Raw genomic sequence first — 23103 nt, forward strand, 5'->3', positions numbered from 1 at the left:
GGAGACAGAGAGGAAGATCTTCCGTCCGATGGTTCACTCCCCAAGTGACCGCAATGGCAGTGCTGTGCTGTGCTGATCCAAAGCCAGGAGCCAGGAACTTCGTCCAGGTCTCCTACGCGGGTGCAGGGTCCCAAGGTTTTGGGCCATCCTCAGCTGCCTTCCCAGGTCACAAGCATGGATGGGAAGTGGAGTTGCCAGGATTACAACCAGCACCCACATGGGATCCCGGCACATTCAAGGCGAGGACTTAACCACTAGGCCACTGCACCGGGCCCTGGTCAGATAATTAATTAGATGCTAAGGTGCTTATCTATTAGATATTATATGTGGCCCTAGCACATCATGCATATATCATGCTTCACTAAATATTTAGTCTTCATGTACATTTACATGATTTCATTTTTTAAAAAAGATTTATTATTTGAAAGGCAGATAGAGACCTCCCATCTGCTGGTTCATTCTGGGCTGGTCTGAAGCCAGGATCTCCCACATGGGTGTAGGGGTCCAAAGAGTTGGTCCATCTTCTGCTGGTTGCCTAGGGAGCTGGATCAGAAGTGAAGGAGCCAGGACTCATACTGCAGCCCAAATGGGAATGCCCAAGCTACAGATGGAGGCTTGGTGGGCTACACTACGTCAGCCCACAATACTCATTTTAAATAAGCAAGCAACCAGTTCACATTGCTTGAGTGGGAAAATGTGTCTAACATAAGCTTAAGGTGTAATACTGCTCATCAATGAAGAGATGCTAAGTTTAAAATATAATTCAAATTCACTCCAGTGTGCTGATATCTGAGATGATAAAGTGACATCAGTGAAAATGAAAAAGACAAATGTTATATGGCGCGTAACCAGAGGTCTTAATACTGTTTATCAAGTGTTGCCTCACTAAGACAAGAACCTGATGAGAGAAGCTTCTGGAGCAGGGTTTCCCAACACTGAGACTTGATACAATTCTTTCTTGGGGGTTGGGGGGTGGCAATCAGAGGACTGTCCTGTCTTAGATGGTCAGCAGCATGCTCGGCCTTTAGCAGCCAGATGCCAAGTAAAAGCACTTCCCATGAAACAACCAAAACTGCCTGCACATGTTGCCTGGGGGCCCAAAGTCACACATAGTGTCCATAGCGTGTGCAGCAGCGACCCAGGTGCTTGGGCCCTTGTTACCCATGTGGGAGACCCCAGATAAGAGCTGTGGGCATTGGCTTTGACCTGGCCAAGCACCCGCCTTTGCTGCAGTTTGGGGAATGATCTCTTTTATCTGTACCTCTCCCTTTCCATCATGCTGCCTTTAAAAACTTTTAAAGTGTCATTAGCTGAGAGTACATGACCATTACATTAATTACTAATATTGAAATATTTTATATGTGGGTTGTTTTAGAATTTTAAGGAAAAGAATACACGTATATATAGGTACTTTAAGTTGTTCCCGGGAAATGAATACAATGAAAAAATATGCGTATTTCATAACATTTCTGCATCAAAATAAAATCTCTGAATTCCATTCCCCACACTTTTTGGAGAACCCCCATACTTAGCACTTTTAAAAAGTGCATTATAAACTGTCAGCAGGACAGGCGTATGAAGTAAATGCGTCCACATTTTCAGGCCCATTTAGAAGGGTCTGTTGAGCAGTTTCTGAGCCACAGTGCAAACCATACTGAATGCGTTCTGATTTTAACCATGTAAATAGAACGGATACGACTAAGTCCTGATTTTTATAAAAATGTGCTTTATTTTAATACAAGCCTATAAAAGTAGAAATCACATACAAAAATACAGATTACTCTGACATGTTGGCAAAATAGCTTATGGCTGGACTTGAGTTTGGAGTACAGGTACTGTCAGTGAGGGCATCCGGAAGTCAATGTCCAACCGGATCCTGTCACCAGCCCTTGTCACTAATCTGTAAACAATAATTTCAAGTAGTATTTAGAACTTTTAAACTACTACGAAATTGAAGCGTAATCATTCCTGTGTAACACTACTTTAAAACGTTCTGAGCAGATAAGGGCACTTTACTATTTCTAACATTTAAAAAGTTGGGTTTAAAAAAGGCAATAGGAATGATGGGTTTTGGCACTTCTGTTGCATTTTTAAAATACGGGGAGGTCATCTACTCAAATTAATGCGATTTTTTTTTTCAGGCAGAATATAATCTCTAGTTCCTGTGCCTGCTTGGTACGTGTTTTAAATTATTCATTTTCCAATACCCGAGACGTAACTCCTGTGTAGGTGCATGTAGTGCTTACTGCTCTGACACGGCATGACACGTGTGTCTGCTCTAGTGTATTTCTGATTTAAAGGAACATGCAGTTCTTAGGGAACTCTTAAGTCCAATAACCACAGAAAGTAGATAGTTCAAGCAATTATAAGAGATAATTAAAATGAAAAAAAGACAACACAAAACGTGACTCCAGAGTAATATAAAAATAATCTCAAGAATCTCAACACTACAGGAAAACAACAGATAACTTCAGAATGGAGGAGTTAATACCGTTCTGAAACAAAACTAGTCATTTTAGAAGCTGAACAACTCTTAACATAATCTGATTTTAAAGTTAGAAAACCACAATTTTACTTCCTTGCCTAATTTAGGATTCTGGGAACACAGTGTATTAATGACCAATAATGGATACTCCAAATTAATCTGACTTGGAAAATTGCCTCTTGGGCCTGGAGATCAGTTCTGTATCTCTGATGGGTCCTTTTTCATTTTTTATTTTAAGGTTTAAGATGAATTACATGGGGCTTTTTTTCTTTCCTATTAGCTGAATTTCAAGTCTGAAGGATGAACTGAAATGCATTTTTTTTCTTTTTAAATCCCTAGAAGAGATTGCCTCAAATGCTACCATCCCATGATTCTAGTCAGCCCATAATACAAATGGCTATTATTCTCTCAAGTTATCTCTTATAAAGCAACGCTGAAAAATTAAATACAGAAAAGTTATCATAGAAGCTATAAAAAATTTCCAATGATAGTTTTAAAACTCTTTCTAAATAGACTAGTAAAAGAAGGGCACTTGAAGAGGTGGCTCAAATTTGGCTCTCTTGGGTATCCTGAAGTTACAGGCTCATTTTCCTGAAATTGCAAGAGGCCTGCAACCAAGGCTCGTAAGAGCATAGCAGTAACAAAAGCTTTTCTAGTCGCTTCAAGAAAGCAGTACCTGCCTTCTCCCTCTCCAACTGTTCTCTAATACACTTGCAGAATAAAGGCAAGGGGAAAACCAAGGCTAACATTACCCAAGTGCTCCAGATATTGGGCTTCCTGTCTGTTCCAAAGAGACTTCATCCTACAATAAATACTTCATAGACAACTGGGTTTTTGCAGTGACAGTCGGCATTTGATGCCCCAAATCTCCTGGTTCTTTTTGTTGCCAATAGTTGGCCTGGCAATTGTGGTGAAATGGGAGCAATTAATCTGTAGATGAGGCAGGGCTTCCCTTAACAGTTGAAGGGTTCCGTCAGGCACGATTCCAAAAACTTGTAGTGTTTTTAGCGTGGGAATTTCTCCAAGTTCACTGCAAAGAAGAAGGAGACTTTTAGAGTAGCACTTAAGGAACCACTTGGACTAGACATCTATGACCCAACTTTCACAGTTCACATCACAGTCTATAAAGTGTGTCCTGAAACTCTACTCTGCAAGGGACGACTTGAGACTCAAAGGCGAGTGCAGGCTATCTGGCTTCAGCAGCTGGCCTTGGCAGACACACCAGGCCTTTGGCTGAATGAGGCCCTGGCAACCTGAGAAACAGAGGATTATTGAAAATCCAACTACATTTGCTTCCTTTCTCCATTCTTGATGGATATAGTGATCTGAACAGGGTTCCTGTGCTGTGAGCAAACACCAACAAGCTAGTGAGGGTAAAAGTAAATGTCTTTCCGTGGCAACACTTGGAGATAGTCCAGGTTACATGCCATCTGAGTGTGTACAGACCTCAGCTTTACTTAAAGTAGGTTCCGACTCGTAGAAGGAAATGTCAGTGGAGCTGACAGCTTCTGAATCGCAGCTAACAGCCAACAAGTCCATTATGGATCATGGAACCTACTAGCGACTTCTCAAAGATGATTTTGGGTTACATAATTGGATGGAGAAAAAGGGTGACCAGTACAACGTTCCATCACAGATAAGCCATTCTTCTTCTCAGATATTTCTTTTAGGAAAAACACAATCTGTGATTTCTTTTATGCCAAAAAGAGAGCCTTTCCCCGGAAATGAGTATTTTTTGATCTGTGTACCTAGAAATTCATCTCTCTGATCTATATTTGCTGCAGGTTGGGACATACAGTCCAAAGTCCAGGAAGTGGAATATTTATTTTAGAATGTCAATAAAATCCCAAGGAACCCTTCCATGACCTGGAGTTAAAAATCTTTATTCTCATTGTCAATAATTGCTTTCAGGACAAAACCAAACCAAAACAAAACCCCAAACACCAATCTTTATAGTAATTGTAACCTTGCCTCCAGCTATTCTCCCTTCCAGGCTGTTCTATAAAGCAATGTTCAAAGCATTCCCCAAAACCCAGCTCAAATTATGTCACTCACCTGGCCCAAAACCTTTGATGTTTACAGAACCCAGACTGTTCAGCTGACCTTTGCATCTTTCATGTTTAACCTGTTACTCCAGTCTTCCCAAAGTATTGATTTTACATTCCTAAAAGTCTCTGGAGTAACCCCATCGGGGGTTGATATTGATTGATATTGATATAGATATATACATATCCAGTACAAAATGATGGACAACGTAGAATACAAAAACACTACCAAATATCACTACTGGGACAGAAAGATCTGGAGATCATCAAAGGTCAGAAGAAAGTACAACCAAATGACTATTATTAACCTCATTTCTGGAATGCGGAAACAAGGGTATCAAAGAATGATCACAATACAGAAATTACGATCGCTGAAGATGACAGCAGCCTGCTCCAATCTGCAGTTGCTCTGGTGTAAGACACAAGCGTAACTGCAATTCTTGCCCTGTGGTATCCAAGCTGGATTGTGAGTCAGTCACAGTGGGTAACACTGAAAAGGAGAAACTAAGTGGGAGCAAGGAAAAGGGTAGCAGATGGCAAAGGAGGAAATGTTTTTGCCACTGCACTGGCAGAGATCTGGTGAGGAAGGAACCACACTGGGTGTTAAGTGGGGGAAGGGAGCTGTATAAGAACGGGTGGTGAACAAAGGATCATTTCCCCACTCAGACATCAGAAGAGTTTTTAGAATTTGCAAGGCTTGTTTTTGAAACTGACAGGAGATACAGAAAAGAAACCAAGTAAAAAGAATAGTGTAAGAGCAATTATTTTGAATTTAAGTACAGGTTAAAAAGTACAGGTTGACTCAAAATATTTGGTTTTAATAAATAGAAGATATTTATCCTAATCTCTAATCAGATTACTCCCTCAGCTCTGGTTTCTTACTTGCATGAGGAATGGAATAATTTAGGAGAAATTTTAGACACGAAAAATAGGGCCAATTAAGGAGTAAAAACTAAATATATTGAGACAGATTTCAGGAAGAAAAACCTACCATTTCTCCAGTACTTTAAATTTTATTTTCCCCTTCTGAAGGTAATTAGCCACCTTGAGTTCTTTAGCTTGGATGGATCTCTGGAAATTACTGGTGAGACATCCTGGAATTTTTACTACCAATTTCTAACGTGAATTGCCAGAATCATTGAAATTAGAGGGGAAATATATTTTACCTTGAGAAATTAAAGGCTGGGCCACCAACAAACTTCAGGGATTCACAAAATAAATCATACTATTTACATAGTGCCTAAAGAAATATAACTTTTAAGTTCAAGGACAGCAACTTTCTTCTCACTATTCTGGTGGTCTGGTGGTCTGAGTTGCTAACATCCTGGTGCTCCTGGTTTTCTTGTTTCCAGTTAAGACTTTGAATAGTGCTAACGCAGTGAAGATTCTCACCTGGCTGCGACTTCAAGCCCGAGCTCTTCACCTGCAATGCACCCCAGCTGCAGGGAGTATATTACTGTTTCCCCAACAAAAATATTACTGTGTGAGAGTTCACAGCATTTCTCTCTCACCTATGCTTCAGAAAGAGCAAAAGCATTGGGGGAAGAAGACTCCGCAGCTGACCAAGAGGACCTAGGATCTATACCCAGCTTAGCCAGTAACTCCCTCAACATTTGGATAAGTCACTTTACTGGTTTGAACCTTAAAACTGTCCCACCCTCTCCCCAGATTCTTAGGATCTGGTCCACTGACATGCTTTTATTCCTGCCATTCCTTCACCATTCCAGACTTTCATCACCAGACTACAGAATTTTTCCTCTAAACCTAGATGGAAACTTCTGGAAGTGACTGGGATTTGAAAAACTTTGGAAATCAACGAAATAACAACAAACCCATCTGCACTGAGTTTGTCACCAGAGTTCCTCATGGGTAAAGACTCTTGGAGCCCTGTGGTTCTTCATGAGCACAGACATGGTATTCCAACATCGAAAACTGCTGACAGCTACACTTAAATGTTCAGTCTATAACTGTGGACAACTTTACCAAACATTTTAATGGGAAACTCACCCTGGCTTTTTCATTTTTCTGATCACTGTTGGCCAGTTTGTGGTGTACTGATGGCAATGTTTACATTTTGAATCTCTGCTATTTCTGGAACAGATTTTTCTACCAGGCAGTAGCTCTGTTGATTGCTACCTTCTAGCGATCAACACAAAAAGTACTCACAGTAAAGTTTCAGGAACTATATCATAGCATCGACTGAGAGAGAGGTGTTGGAGGTAGTTGAGCTGGTAAAATTCCGGAAAGCAGTCATTCTTCAACATGATACTGTCACTGAAACACAGTAAAAGAAGTCACCAAAATCTCCCATGCATCCTATAGAACACAAACTCGTCAGTTCAGCACGCAGATCCTTTCTCACACACAAGAAGCAATCAGGAACTCTCAACATTTGATCTAAAATCTGAAATAAAAAAAAAAAATACCTTAAGTCTAGATGGACAAGATTGGGGCATCTTCTAACTAGGGTAGAGACATCTAGGAAAAACAAACACACACAATGGTCACTTTCACAGGAGACAAGAGACTAGGATATTTGCTTGGACTGCTGTCCTTCGACATCATGCCTACGGTCATGCACCATTAGAAGGAAAAAACAAGTGAGCATCCTGGCATATAAAATGTTATATCAACTAGAAAACTGCTCAAAATGAAAAGACTTGTGTAAAATGTTAACACAATCCAACATTAATCTATGTGTCAGCAGTGACTGGTTGAAAAAACTATGAGAAAAAAGGAATCCCACTCACAACAGCAAAAATAAAACCCAACAACAGTACACACAGACAATGGTAAAGGCAGCTCTTCCAGTCAATGAAGGAAACTGGGTGTCACTGAAACAATCAATGTTTCTGCAACAACTGGAAAAAAGTACTTTTCCAACTCAAGAAATAAAGCCAAATAAATTCCATGTTTTAAACGTTCTAAGTGTAAAAACAAAAAGGTAATGATTTATTGAATTCTAGAATAAGTGTTTCTAAACCTAAAAGACAACAAAGAATACTTAAATTTCCTACATAAAAATTTTAAAAATCTAGTGTGTTAAAGACATTAGGGATTTATGGGAAAACTGTATGAAGAGGGGAAAACATACAAATATGAGTAATTTGCAAAATAGAAAATACAAATGGAGAAATGCTGAATCAGAAATGCTGCTTATTAGCTATGAAATGGAAAAAAAAATCCTACCATAAAACCCCAAATTGATAAAGTAGATTCCCTCATATACTCCTAAGTGGGTAACTTGATTTTTATGTGTAAATTCCATGAGGCTTAACTATTTTTTTTATTGGAGCAGCAGAGTGACAGGCACACGTAATGATCGAGAGAGCTCTCATCCCTTGGTACACTTGTTAAGCTCACACTGGAGTCAGAACTGGGAACCAATCCGGGATCCCCCACGGTGGCAGAGAGCCACTTACGTGAGACACTGCTTGAGTGTCCCAGGGGCTGCATCACCAGCAAGCTGCAATCAGGAGGTGGAACTGAGAACTGAACCCAGGTACGCCAAGAAGAGAAACAGAGATGTTAACTGGAGCTTTCACCACTGTGCCACACAATATGCACTGATTTCTATTTGCTTTTAAGGTGACCTAATTTAAAAAAATTCAAGTATTACATATTACTCTTAATTCTATTTTTAGGAAAATATGTAACATATTCTTGATAGCAAAAGTTCTAAGTGCCCTTTTCCAGTTGGTTAATATGTTATCTACTATCCATTCCAAAGACTACAACAATTGTTGGTTAGAACTGTTCAATATTTTTTCAATCATTGTGACATAAAAAAAATCAATAGTAAATATTATATACTGAGATTGGAACAAATATATGCAATCACAATTCGAGTTTAATCAAAACACATGTATAAAAACACACATTTACAAACAAGCTTACAAGCAAAGAAAGGGAGACAATGGTGCTGGTGAGGCTTGGTGGCGAGGACACCACTTGCAACACTGGAGTCAATTTCAGAGTGTGGTTCCAGCGTCAGCAGCTTTGCTTCGCATCCTGCCCATACGCCCAGAGGAGGAGTAGGCCACAGCCTAAGTACCTGGGCTCCTGATACCCAAGGGAAGACCTAGATGGAGCTCCCAGCGCCTGGGTTTGGTCTGGCCCTTAATTGGCTGTCGAGGCCAGCTGAAGGGAGAAGCCAAGGAATGGAACGTCTGTTTGAAGTGAATAAACAGATGTTTTGGAAAAAAGCCTAAGTCAGGATTATAAATAATTTCAGAATTTGGAAATCGTATGCGATGTTTTAAAATGTCTCATTAATCATTGAGGGTTTTTTCCTTCTTATAGCTCTATCATTTTCAACCCTCTTGTCAGCAATCCCACTTGGATGGTAGATACAAACATACAAACCGATGTCTAAATGCCGATAATACTCAACTCTCCAGCACATATGCTCCTTTCCTAATGTCTTTCCCATCTGAGATAGTGGTAACTTCCGGGAACCAGCTGCTTAGACCCAAACCCTGACAAGTACATTTGCCTGCTTTTCTCACCTCCCACATACAATCTGCCACCAAAATCCTATTAGGTCAGTTTTCCAAATGTGCCCAAAATCATTTCTTAGCACCTCAAATGCTATGATCCCAAGCTCCTGACTTTTTCCTGGAGCCTCTCACTTTCTCTTAGAAGCTAAAATACTCCAGTGGTTTCCCATCTTAGCGTCCTGTCTTGGCTTAGAAAGCCTGGCTGTTTCACCTCCCTGCACTGTCCTCTTTGCTGCTTCCCACACACAGGGTTCCACATCAAGGCCTTTGCACTCGCAGGTGCTTTGCTCCAGAAGGTTCCTCCTTCCGGTCTCTGAAGTGTCACACGTCACAGAGGCTCTTTCTTTGACCATTCTACCGAAACCCAAATTCCCTACATGCTACATTCTACGTGTTTACTCTTTCTTTTTCATCCTTGCAATTTCACCTCCTTTTATACCATTTAGGACATGTATTTACTGTTTGGCTCCCCAACTATAATGTAAGCTTCACAGCGTGACCTTCTCTGCTCTGGTCAAGGCCACGTCTCCCAAGTTTAGAATGGAGCTTCCAGCATTTTAAGAACACAATAAACTTTTTTTTAATGACTGCCCAAAAAATGAAGAAGCATCATGCAATTTTGGGTGGTTTTAATCATCTAGCCAGCTAACTAGCCATCAGTAAAATTGGGCTCAATCGTATTTTGACACCAATGCAGGAACTAAATGCTCTATCCCTAATTTAGGCCCCATTCCCCCTTGGCAAGAATTAGTAAACTGTGATCACTGCCAATATTCGTTCTTCATGGTTCATTTCACCCTACAGTAAATCCGCTTTAGGTAGGAGGGATCTTAGAAACCAAACTAATTCAACCTGTCACTTTAGAGAGGCAATTTGAGCTGGAGAATTTGAGATCAAATCTAAGACCAAAAGCCAGTTCCTCCAAGCCCTTGCTTCTGTGCCTATCTAATGCCTGCTGGGGAGGGCCAGTGATGACAGCAGCCAGCATCTTCCTATGTGTCAAGAACTACTCAAAGATACTGACTCACATACTCTACCACAACTCTGAGAAGTAGCTTCTATTATCTCTATCTTACAGGGAACTGAGGAGCAGAAAATTAGGCAAGGCTCAAGACTGGGTTATCTTTAAACCTAGACAGGCTGGCATATATATATATATATATATATATATATATATTTCATATATATATGTATATATATATGAAAATTCAATGTCTAATATTTCCACAAGGGTACTTCAAAAGGCTCACAGAAAATGTAATTAAAAATTTATTTTGGGATGGTCTGGCAATAAAAAAAGCAATATTACAATGCAGTAGTCCATATATTGTATCCCTTTTAAGAAAAAAACACTTTTGTATAGGAATATGACTAGCAAGTTGTTCAATTACTACTAATTTTCTTCCTTTGCATTTTTCTACACTTTACCTAGCCCTGCTGAATAACACTATAATCTAATTTAAAATAATATTTGAGGGAAAAAAAACATAGGCCAGGAATAGTGTAGAGAGGGAGCGATAAGAAACCAAGACATGACTGTTGTTTTTACAGACTAGACTGTGAGAGAAAACATTCCCCGCATGTGATTCCGCAGGTACCTGGAGTGGTAACACCCCCAGTGGAAGTCCTTGCACAGGCAAAGGACTCACATCCCTGCTGCTCGTGCAAGCCTAGTTACTATATCCTATCATCTGATATATCAGAGGACAAAGTTTTAGAAAAGTGTTTTTCATATACTTCTTAAATTTTAAGGACATTTATTCTGAGTGGTTTACTCAGCAATTAAACTTTAAGCTTGCATCCCATATCAGAGTGCCTGGGTTCGGTCCCTGGTTCTGGCTTCCGGTTCTAACTTCCTACTTCTGCAGAGCCTGGGAGGCAGCTGGGAGAGCCACTGCCTGGGTTTCTGCCACCCCTGTGGAGGTCTGTACTGGGTTCCCGACTCCCCAGGGTTGGCTCCTTTGTAGGAATAAACTAGTACAGGCAGCTCTCTGCCCATCTTTCTGTCTCAACTCTGTTTAAAAATCAATTTTTAAAACCTAAAAAAAAAAAATAGAAGAAAATTCTGTAAGTTTGATCGAAATCGTTTAAGCACAATAAAAACTATAATAAATAAAATACCCATTCAAATGAGCTAGTACTGACATTAAGACATCAAGATATGGCTAATGTGTGCTGCTAGTTAATTTCATTTTGTGCAATCCAATGACCAAAGCTAAGCCTGAGGTTGTTAGGTAAAAATGTTTTTTTATTTTAATCACTTATCTTTTTGCTAATCAAGATTTTCTCTTGGTACTTATACAAATAAAACAAAGCATAACCAAATGGTGAGGTTTATGAGCAGCGTAACAGTTAGCAACTACATCGGACTTGTCTGTTTATTCAAACAGCCTCACTGCTTAGAATGAATTCAAAAGTTAACGACCAGGAACTTACAACATATTGCCACTGTTGACATGTGGGCCAGATTGTGTGTGTGTCCACTCTGCTGTGCACTGTTCAGCAGCGCCCCCAGCTTCTCCTCAACCAAACTGCCTCCAGGGACTGCAGTCCTAGGTCCAGTTCCTGACTCCACCCTGGCAGCCAGCAGCCATGTCTCAGGTAACAGGATTGCTGCCACCCATGTGGGACACCACCGAGTTCCCAACCTGCAGCTACAGCCTGGTCAGGCTTGGCTTCACGTAACCCTGGCGAGCACCAACTGCCTCATTTAAATAATGAGATGGTATATGCATGGGATTAAATGACACAGCATATGCAGCACAGCGCTTAGGAGAGGCGAGGCAAAGCTGAACTAGCACTGCTGCTGTGCAGGCCCCAGTGGCTCAGGCCTGGGAGCTCTAACCTGACTGCTGGAGATTCTTCCGGTAGCCACTGAGATTCAGCTGGGTGATGGTCTCTGAAACGTGCGCGACAGCCACTTGCACGTGCTTCTCAGTGAACTCATAGCACCAGGAGAGGTTCAGCTCGTCTAGTCTGCACCGAAGAGGGGTGAGAAAGCAGACATGAAACCATCACACAGGAAGTTTGTCACAGGCTGCACAGAAAACATGAAACCAGAGATCCCCTGCCACTGTATGCCGTCACCTGCTTCTCTAAGCAACTACATTTGCTCACCTGGAACTGCCTTGCCCTGTTCTCACACCTCTGCCCCACCTACTCCTCATAGTTCTCAGGGCACCTGAGCACAAGCCTTAGTGAATGCTGCCCCCTTCTGGAAGTGGAGGGAGTAGACGCTACTTTTCATAGTTCACACCTCCTCCTAAGAACCGAGGTAGAAATTCTAGTCTAAGTTTCACCATGGAGAAATTTTAAACACAATTGAAAGAGGGGTGGACTTTGTAGCTCAGTAAATTAATTTGTATCAGAATGCCTGGGATTGAGTCCCACTCTGCTTTGATGCAGCTTCTTGCTAATGAGGCATGCCAGGAGGCAGCAGGAGCTGGCTCAAGTTTCCTCATGCATGGGATACACCCGGGAGCAGATTCTGAATTCATGGCTTCTGCTTTTGGCCTGGCCCAGGCTTGGCTGTTGCAGGCATTTGGGGCGTGAATCAATGGATTCACATACACATGCATGTGTGAACTGTCACTCTCACAATTTGTAGCTCTCTACCTTTCAAAAAATACAAGTAAACATTAACAAACTTTTAAAAAGAGATGGATTACATTGGGGATTACTGTTTGGTGCAGATACTAAAAAAAGACAAAGTTCTTCTAACTCTGCCTCAGCTAACTGAGCAAAGGGCGTTTCAAAATCCACATCCAGTCATTACACCACACAGCCCACAGGCTGGCACTGCTGACTGAATGGAGAGCTACCCACTTTACCCCACCAGTACAATTCTCACCCAACGTGAAAGTCTACATTTAACAGGTCACTTACGAGACAGGCACGAATGACATCCCATCAAGACCAGCAAATACTAGAAGCCACACACGAGTTCTGTGCACTCTGCAAGTCGTGCTTCCCCTCACTCAGTGATAGCCGTACCTTCTAGATACTGCCGTTTTTATAAAAGATCCTGTTTACCTGAATGGCCCACACTTTTGGTTGATAGTTACAAAGTACCAAATCTGATCAAAAATAGGTCTATAGTATAAGGGGGCAAACATCTGACTTTACAGTCAAGTATAAACACATCCCTTTCATCTTCACTGCTGATGAGGACACTACTGCATTGCTTTTACTTTAATAGCAAAAGCAGTAAGCAGGAGAAGGGTGACAAGATAAGATTTGGTTCCGGGAAGCTTCGAGGGCTGGAGCTGGCATTTGGCACAGCAGTAAAGATGACACACGGGACACTGGCATCCCATATTGGAGAGCCAGGCTTGAACCTCAGCTCCACTTTCTGATGCTGCCTGACTGCTAACGCACTCTCCGGGAGGCAGGTGATGGCTCTAGCAGCTGAGAACCTAACAGCACATGGGAGACTGGTGAATTCCCAGGTCCTTGCTTTGAGCTGCCCAGCTATGGCTGTTGAAGGCTTCTGCACAGCAAACGAGTGGCTGGAAGGTCTCTCTCTTTCTCTTTGTCTCACTGGTTTTCAGGTAAATTAATAATTGAATCAAGTCTCAGATTTCCCACCTGGAGCAGCTGCTTAGCAGAGTCTGCAGGGCAGATTCAGAGAATCCAGAACACCCACAAAGGTTTAGTCGCAGTAAATTTGAGTTCTGACCAAGATTACTGGGAAAAGAGAACAAAGAGCAACAGTGGTTAGGCAGCTTTCCCAGGAAAGTGGCCGGCATTAGGCACCAAGGCCTTGGAGTCAGGCCTGAGTTTAGCGGCCGCAGTTCACGGACACTCAGCAGGGCCTTTGCACCAGCTTACTTATGTGAGAGATGCAAAATCTGTGCCTTTTCGCCTAGATTATTAAGATCAAACAATATAATGTAATACAGGACTTGGCACAGTATCTGGCACCAAAAATCACAGAAACCATTATGTCTGTTACTTTTTGAAGAAAAAAGGCAACAAGATAAAACATCCATTTGATTCCCATATTGAATCAGCTTACAAACAAGCTTGTGCCTCTGAAAACTCAGATTGCATTAATTAAATGTCTCTTAAATTTGTCACCTTCTATATTTCCCAAACACTCTGTATTAATGAAACTTAATTCTTGAATCACATTATATTGCCAAGTTCTGATCTTGATTTAGCCAACCATTAAATATGTGATCCTGGGTTAAGTTATTCAGCCTGTTACTCAGTGTCCACAGCTATAAAAAACATCCAGAATACACATTGGGGATTGCTTGTCAGAATTAAAGAACAAAATAAAAGAATTTGGGGACTGGGTTTTTGGTGTGGAAGTTAAAATACATTTGGAATGCCCCCCATTCCACATCACGGTGTCTAGGTTCGAGTCTTGGTTCTGCTCCAGGCTCCAGCTTGCTGCTGATGTACGAACTGGGAGGTCGCAGGTGATGGCTCAAGTAGCGGGGTCCCTGCTACCCACGTGGAAGACCGGGGTTGAGCTCCTTACTCCTGGACATTCGGGGAGTGACCAGTGGGTGGGAGATCTTTTTCTTAAAACATTAAAACAAGTAAAATAATAAAAAGTAAAGACCAGTGTGCAGTGTTAGTAGCTACTGTTACGTTTCCCAGTATCAGGCTTCATCTTCTACACAACAGTGCCCTAACTAGTCTTTCCCCATTGTCTGTCACCTCACAGCACCTACAGAGCTCAGTTCCCAGATTCACACCTGTTTCCCTCTCCACAGCTCAGTATGACAGAGTAGTCCACTTGTCCATGCTAATCACTGCCAACCCACCTCCGGACTCCCCAAACCTCCTGTCACCTCCTGTCCTGAGCCCTGGGTCCAGCAACTCTTAGCCACTTCAATTTCCACACAGCTGTATCTAGGCTTCTTCCTTTGTCCTGTGACCTGGGGAATCTCCTCCCTGTATGTCTTGAATTCTCAGCTGCACAGTCACTTCCTCTGAGAAGGCTGCCCTCCTTCAATTAGTCTCCCCCAGGAGGCTGGCTGCTACCTCATCACCAATGCATGTAACAAACACACTGCACTTGTAATTATGTTTCTCCTGTGAATGGGGTAGGGAGCATGACTCCATGACTTGTTTGTCCTCATGTCTCTACAGCTTAACCTAGAGTCTGACATCTAGTTAGCGGTTCACCTTGTGTTGCCTCATGAATGCTGGGAAGTTGTACAGAGGCTAGAGCACTGCACCATGTGGTTTCTTCGTCCATCCTGGATATGGTACGAAAGGCACTCTTGTTAAATTCAAGGAACAAAATTAAAAACAATCCACAGCTGACTTTGTGACATGCTCTGGCTCCCACTCACCTGACAATGAGATCCGAAAGCTGTAAGCCTTCTAGGCTTAGATTTTGCAGCTTGGAGCACTGAGACAGAATGCCATGGAGGGTAGATACATTTATAACTGAATTTGATAGGTCCATGTGCTGAACACGAAAAGAGCTGGACAAAGAAAAAAACAGAGACTCAATGAGGTGGCTCACACAAGCACATTCAGGTCAAATCTGATTCTTTGTATCACCAGGTGGAGCAGCCCATGAAGACCCTAACCACAATAGCTCACTAAGCTCACAGACAACACAATCAAAAACCAAGAGTAGGGGCAGGTGGTTGGCTAGAGATGTCCGGGCCCCCTTGCAGGGTGTCTGAGTACTGGCTCCACTCCCAATGCCAGCTGCTTGTTAATATGCAAGTGCTTGAGTCCCTGCTATCTGTGTGGAAGAACTGGATGAAGTTCCTGGTTACTCGCTTTAGTCTAGCCCAGCTGCTGGCAACATCTGGGGAGTGACCCAACAGAGATCTGTCTTGTGTCTTAGGTAAATCAAAAAACAGTTTTTTCCTAAAGACGTTTATTTTGGTGCAAACAATTCTGACAGACATTTGGTCCTGTCCCTTATTGAGATACCTAGCTTGACTCCAAGCTCTAGCTTCCTGCTAACATGGACAATGGGGGTGTACACTAATGGCTTAGGAACTGAGTCCCTGCCATCTGCCTGGGAAAGCTATATTGAATTCCCAGTAGCAGCCCAGTCAGTCCCAGACAGTTCATGAACTAGTATATGGAAACTCCCTCTATCCTGACTCACAAATTCTTAAAAAATCATGCAAAGCGCATGAAAAACTTAATCAACTTCAATTTTTTTTAACACCAAAATAAGATTATCTTTTAGTCTGATTTTTTTCCATGACATCTTTAAAGTACTTGTGCACACATTAAGTAGTAACTGGAGTTTTGATTATAAAACAAACTCCTATTAGCTGTCGCCACTATCCATTTTAATATTCAAGTGGGATTTTGCCAAGTACAGAAGTGGCTGCCAATACAGTCCCACTTAGAACAGCAGTGGGTGTCAAGGAAACGAGCTGCATGTGCCTGACAGATTACGGATAGGACTCCTGGCACCTTGGTGAGCGGTAGCGGCTTTTTTTTTTTTTAAACTACAAGAGTGGACAAGGGAGCTTTAACTTTAAAGAGAGTCTCAATTTAACTTCAGATATGCTGACATGGAGGTGCCTTGGAGGTACTGCAGGTATGAACATTTCTAGATCATTAGAAATAGGATTTTGAAAGACAGTGTTGAGTACAAATGAGGGTTTGAATGCTGGGCATCAGTGCGGGTGCACTGGGTACAACCTGTCCCAGGGCAGCAGGTATATTAGGAAGGTCTCTCCAAGGTCAGGTATTGGGGCAAACAAAGGAAATCTCAGGCATGAAGGAGACCAAGAGAAGGGCTACCGCAAAGAGAAATGATAACGGGCGGTGACTGACTGTAGAGGGCAAGTCAGGAGACATGCTTCCTCCTTAGTTCTGCTGTCTTGAGCTTGTTTTCCATTTCAGTGTCTAGTTATTCAACTCAAGGACAAAAATGCATTAAGTCTTAACATTGCAAAATTATCAGTAATAGAATTTTTTTTTAATGTCCTATGAAACAAAGATGTTCTCCTCTTCCCAGGTTGATAACTTGGTCTATGATAGGACAGGAGCTCCAAGCTACAAATCTAGAATGAAGACTCCTCCCATGCTTGTCACACGTGTGCCAGTCCCTCCTGAGCATGTTCCTGTTCTGTGGTCTCCCGAGCCCTGCCTTGAGAAACCCCTGGGAAGTCCACTGGCAGCCCTGAGTTGAAATGCGCACATCACAGAATCAAGAAAACCTGCGACGTGTTTTAAATCCTTTCACACATTAAGTAGTAACTGGAGTTTTGATTATAAAACAAACTCCTACTAGCTGTCTCCCTCATCCATTTTAATATTCAAATGGGCTTTTGCCAAGCACAAATGGGCTGCCAATACAACTCAGCAAGAGATGACAGATGACCCACCAGAAGCTTGAAAGTGCAGAAACAAGTTTTGACCTGTTTCCACCTCAAGATTTAGAAAGTGTTTTTTCCCAGGGAGTTTTCTGTTACCTGAAATGTTCACCCAACGGCTGGTCCACAAACGATCGTGGGCAGCGGAAAGCAACCACCCCTCGAGACAGCAGCCGACCAATCACATCAGGGTGCAGATTTTTACCTGTGAGGTCTAATGTTTGCCAGAGAGACTCATCAAACCTAGGAGAGAGGAGGTGACTGACTTGGTAAGTCCATCACACATGTGCTGGTAATCCTCAACAATCAGGCCACTAAACACCTGTGATACAGACTCTGGAGGCATCTTTAAGGCTTTACATGGGGTGAGCGTTGGGACTGTGTTAAGCTTCCAGTAAAGGCAACCACATCCTGCACTGGAGGACCTGGGCTCACTGCTGGCTTTGCCTTCGGATTCCGGCCCCCGCTAATGCTGACCCTGGGGGCAGCAGCGATGGCTCAAGTTCTAGGGTCACAGCCACCCACAAGGAAACCTGCATGGAGTGCCTGGTTCTCAACTTAATGCTCCACTGCGGACGTTTGGGGAGTGGACTGGTAGATGGGAACTCTGTCTCTCAAATGTAAAGGGTTGGCCTCATAATCAGCTACGACATTTGGGGGCTGGTGTGGTGGTGTAAGTTAACACCATTGACACTGGCTTCCTGTATCGGAAAACCTCTTCAAGTTCCAACTGCTGTGTTTCTCACTCAGCTTCTTGCTAATGTCCCTGAGAAGACAGTGGGAGACACTACCCATGTAGGCAGGAGACGTGGATGGGGTGCTTGGCCCCTGGCTTCCGTCTGGTCCAGACTTCCCTGGTATGGCTTTTTGGGGAGTGAACCAGCAGAAGATTTCTCTTTCTCTGTCACTCCTTTTATTGTTCTGCTTTTCATATATTTATATAATTCTTAAAAACTCATATTTACATATATGTCACAAACATATTTTAAGGGTACTACCAAGGATTTCTTGATCCTACTGTGGATGTTTCCAGCTATCTTTTTTTCATATACTTCCAATTTGGGATGGCTTAGTGATAAGATGATAAGATGTATACAATGATCTGAATCTGGAGAATTCAATTCGCTTCAGTTTGACAGTTTAAAATGATTATTCCAATCACTTCCTTAATTATTCCTAGATAAGGGGTTCAAAAACTCTTCAATGAGACTAGTTTTTGTTAAGCATGGACACATTAGTGCAGATGGCCCAAAATAGTGCAAAACGAAAAATGATCAGGGAAAAGAATGGGATTGAGGAGGATGGGCATGGCTAAAGTTCCAAATGAGGGGCTGGCATTGTGGCACAGCAGGTAAAGCTGCAGCTTGCAATGCCAGCTTCCCATATGGGCCAATACTGGTTCATCTCCTGGCTGTTCCTCTTCTGATCAAGCTCCCCATTAATGTGCCTGGGAAAAGCAATGAAAGATGCACCAAGTGCTTGGGTGTTGTCACCCACATGGGAGACCTGGAGAGTTCCTTGCTCCTTGTCACACTGTACAAAAGGTAGCAGTATCCCCACTTGACACAGTGTTGGTGGCAGAGGCTGGGTTCAGGCTCTGCTCACACCACAGCCCCGTGTCCTACCTGGTGGCCCACCTGGGGGAGGAAAAGTGGGTCCATGCAGCTCTAGAACTCCCTTTACCTAGAGTCAGCACCTGCTAAACACGTGCCAGACTGAATATGGGGCCAAGCCTGTCAGAAACAGGGCCCTGGCCTCTCCAGGGAACTCCTCTCTCCTACTGAGAGATGAGGGCATGACCAGGAACAATAACATGATGATGCCTCGTGGCCCCGAGGCTGCTCTCCTTCTCTTGGTTTTTGGTTGCACTGGGCCAAAATTAAGAAATCACCTTGCTTGCTTTTCCTGCGTCACACATGTCAAAAGGAGTACGCGATACTTACGCTAGGCAGTACCACCTCTTACAAACCCCAGACACCTTCAGCAACTCAGGGAGGCACAGACAGGAAAAGATTCCCAGGAGCAGCTCGTCAGGAAGGGAGTCCCAGGAAACCCCTGTGAGGACACAGAGAACCCACGGATTTGTCCGTCACCACTCATTCTTGGCTCATCAGGCCTGTGGAGTTTTTTCAAGTACATTTAAGTTCACACAACATTTGCTTCAAAAGTGGGAAATGGATCCTAACTGAATTTCTATTCCTCACAATTATTTTTCTGCTCAGCCTGCTGTCTACGGTTCTGAGGTGAATAGGAGAGCACAGCAGGTGAGACAGGGAACACCCAGAATTTTTTTGCTCTCATTCCTGCCTTCAGCTCCAGCTGGACAACTGTCGGTGAGGTGGCAGGGAGGGGGGAGTCTTCACCCTTTTAAGTGCCACTCCATGTCTAAGATACTGTGAGGCCTTACAGTCTCCTGGCCTCAGTGGTGACTTTATTTAAAAGGCCATGAGTCTTCCTCCCCTGCTTGGTCAGGTTTACAGAGAGCATGCTGCAGTCCGTGCACCTGAAGAACAACAGCAATGGGGCTCTCATTTCGGCAATCAACAAAGATTTACCAAGCCCCTTCAGTTCACATGTTAGGGAAATGGCAATAAACAAAACAAGCCTGTCGCTTTCCTGGAGGTACCTTGCTGGTGAGGGGGATTCACAAACATAAAAGAAATAGGCCAGATAGTGTAAGTCATAAGTGTAATACGGAAACATTTAGCAGGGTGATGGAGAGTGGGCAGTTCAGAGACAAACTGTGAATCTGAGCCCAGTGGTTAGGGCCTTCCTGAACAGAGGTTTAAACCAACAAGGTGGGAGTAAGCACTGTGTGTTAAAGGTGTGAGCAGCAGCAAGGAGGCCAGAGTAGCAAGTGGGAGTGAACAAGGGGGGATGAAATCAGAGAGGTGCAAGGGTGAGGACACGGAGGCTTTCTAAGTCATGGCTTTGACTCTGAATGACAGGAGGAATGCCTAGAAAGTTCTGAGCATAGCAAAGACAGGAGGAGCTCGTTTTAAAATAATCACTCTGGCTGCTCTGTTCAAAATAGAGAAGGGAGTAAAGTTGATGCCAGAAGATTTTTTTTTTTTTGGTCTCACAAAATCCAGCTATTTAGCTATTCAGTACGTATTAAATTCAGATCTATGGGCTTATGGAGTAAGTCCACCAGATTAGGATAATACGATGTGGCCAAGGCAACACATACACAGCAAAGAAATGCTGAAAGGGGTTGATGGATTTAGCAAGTGTCCTCTAAGTCTCCATGCTTCCAACGCACTTCTCCTCCCAGCCCCATTTAAAAGGCACCACTATTTACTGAAAATGGGAGGCATGTCAAAAGGCTTCAAAAAATGGAATTAAAAATGCATTTATGTTGGTGCAAACATTTCTGAAATCCATGTATACTTTGTTCACAATAGCCATGTCTACCATCCTTTAAAAGCTCTTTTGTATACATATTACAACAATTCTTACACTAAATTCATTTTTCTTTTTACATTTGTAAATTTATTCAAGAGACACAGAGTTCCAATCCATTGATTAGCTCCATAAATGCTTGCAACAGCTGGGGCCAGAGTCAGGAGCCAGGAACTCATCCAAGATCTCCTAGATGGATGGCAGAGATCCAGCCACCTGAGCTGTCACTGATGCTTCCTCAGATCTGCACTGGCAGAAGCTGGATCAGGAGGCAGAATCTGGTAGCAAATCCAGGTCCTCTGGTGGGGTCATCCTCACCAGTGTTTTAAGGACCGGATCAAACAGTGCCCCAGTTTACCTTTTAATTCCATCTCTATGAACCCTAGAAGCTCTCTCCCTCACATCTCACCAGGCATTGTGTAAGTGGTCTGAGGCCAGTGCAGAAGAGCACTCGGGTGGCTAACAAACATCACAACTATTGCCTCCAGGCACTACCTCCACTCAACCAGGCCCAGCTCTAAATTAGAGTCCTGGAACGGCATCCATCAAATATTTAGCCTGAGGCACACACTGCTTAACACATAGTTCAAAGTTTTCTTGCCAGGGTCCAGCTTGTTTTAACTAGGTGTATTATCTAGAAATGTGATCCAGTCATTTGGAACTACCTGTAGTTCCTAGAATGAGTCATTCTGTGTCATGTCTCAGTGCCTCTGTACATGTGGTGCTCCACTGCCATTCATTTAAAATAAAATTGCTATTAATCCTCAGCTCCTACAGAGGGCCTCCCATGACACCATCAGGGACAGGTCACTTACACAATGATTTCATTTTTTGTAAGATTTAGTTATTCAAAAAAAACTTAGTTATTCATTTGAAAGGCAGAGTTAAAGACACACACACACACAGAGAGAGAGAGAGAGAGAGAGAGAGAGAGAGAGAGAGAGAGAGAGAGAGAGAGAGAGAGAAATCTTCCATTTGCTGGTTTAATCCCTAAATGACCACAACGGCCAGGGTTGGACTGGCCAGAGCCAGAAGCCAGGAACTTCATCTGGGCGTCCTGTATGGGTACAGGGGCCCAAGGATGTGGGTCATCTTTGTTGCTTCCCCATGTGCATCAGCAGGGATCAGATCAGGATCAGAAGTGGAACAGTCAGGACTCAAATCATGAGTGAAGGAACCAACAGGTGGACAATGTCTCTCCTTCCTTATTTCTCTTTCAAAGAAACATCGGAATTAATTCTCGAAAACAACACAAAACAAATCTGGAGACTCCAGGAGACCATCCAGAACTTGCCTCAGAGCTGTCCCACCTCAGCACAGGCATGCTGAGGAGTGAATTCACCATCTGCTGCTGGTCATGACTGCAAGCTCAGTGCTACCTCCTAAGATTTCCTGCCCAGACAGAGTCCTCAAATTGGTCTAAGTCTCTGGTGTGTAGAGGAATGGTGAGCTTCGATGGGTTATAGGAGGGACGTCAACATGCCTGTTGAAGACTAGTGCAGAAAGGAAATTGCCGACAAGTGCAGCACAAGAGAAAGAAATCGAACTATGAGTGTAGTGCTTCTTAGTCTACTGATAAAGCCTAAGCAATCAGGAGCGATCAGGACAACAGAGGGAGGCAGGTAATTACAGTCCCAGGACAATCTGACACAGCAGTGAATGCAGTGGGCAGCAAAGCCAGACAATGAAGCCATGCAAACATGAGAACAGTGCAGAGTTGGAACAGCTTTGGGTTGCACCTTCTATCCTCCCCGCCCAACTCCTAGTCATCCTCCAGTTCAGCTCAAAAGAACCTGCTCAAAGAACTCCCTTCAACTCCCGAAACAGGCCAGTACTACACAGCCCCCACGTCCAGTGTTGTACATCCAGCCCCTAACACAATGCCTGGCATATGAAAGGCACTTGGTAAATGCACTACCCCTTTTATCCTCCTTTCATGCAAACAGACTACATATTAACTCTATATTAGTGTGACTGGTTAACTCTCATTAACTAATTAACTAATACATGTCCAGTGCCTAGGACAGAGCCTGGCACTGAAAACTAAAGTGCCCAACTAGGGGCTGGCACCGAGGTGTGATTTGAGATCTGGCTGTTTCACTTCTGAGCCAGCTCCCTGCTCATGCATTTGAGAAAGCAGTGGAAGATGGCCTAAATGCTTGAGACCCTGAACCCTTGTGAGACCTGGATGAAGCTCCTGGCTTCGGCCTAGCCCAGGAATGGCCATTGTGGCCATTTGGGGAGTAAACCAGCAGATGGAAGATCTCCTGGTCTGTTTGTCTCTTTTTCCCTTTCTAAGTACACTGCTTTTCAAATGAATGAACGAATGAATGAATGAATCTGCAAAAACAATTTTT

The 23103-nt window shown here is 43.1% G+C and overlaps 1 protein-coding gene across 2 annotated transcripts in view; it reads right to left on the reverse strand.

The window, feature by feature from the left end:
• Positions 1 to 1709: 1709 nt before the first annotated feature.
• SKP2 (S-phase kinase associated protein 2) overlaps positions 1710 to 23103 on the reverse strand; it is a 28760-nt gene continuing 7366 nt past the window's right edge. Inside the window, exons 3-10 of one of the 2 annotated variants that reach the window (XM_004583648.4) lie at positions 19288 to 19399; positions 17444 to 17587; positions 15341 to 15475; positions 13617 to 13715; positions 11875 to 12005; positions 6957 to 7008; positions 6697 to 6804; positions 1710 to 3515 (exon numbers count right to left, since the gene is read on the reverse strand). In XM_004583648.4, the coding sequence (XP_004583705.1) occupies positions 3302 to 3515; positions 6697 to 6804; positions 6957 to 7008; positions 11875 to 12005; positions 13617 to 13715; positions 15341 to 15475; positions 17444 to 17587; positions 19288 to 19399 (995 nt within the window). In that variant the 3' untranslated portion in view covers positions 1710 to 3301. The remainder of the gene's footprint in view (positions 3516 to 6696; positions 6805 to 6956; positions 7009 to 11874; positions 12006 to 13616; positions 13716 to 15340; positions 15476 to 17443; positions 17588 to 19287; positions 19400 to 23103) is intronic. The other variant, XM_058680227.1, reaches the window with a different exon arrangement.

Source organism: Ochotona princeps, chromosome 23 (assembly GCF_030435755.1).
Source record: "Ochotona princeps isolate mOchPri1 chromosome 23, mOchPri1.hap1, whole genome shotgun sequence".
Lineage (NCBI taxonomy): Eukaryota > Metazoa > Chordata > Mammalia > Lagomorpha > Ochotonidae > Ochotona > Ochotona princeps.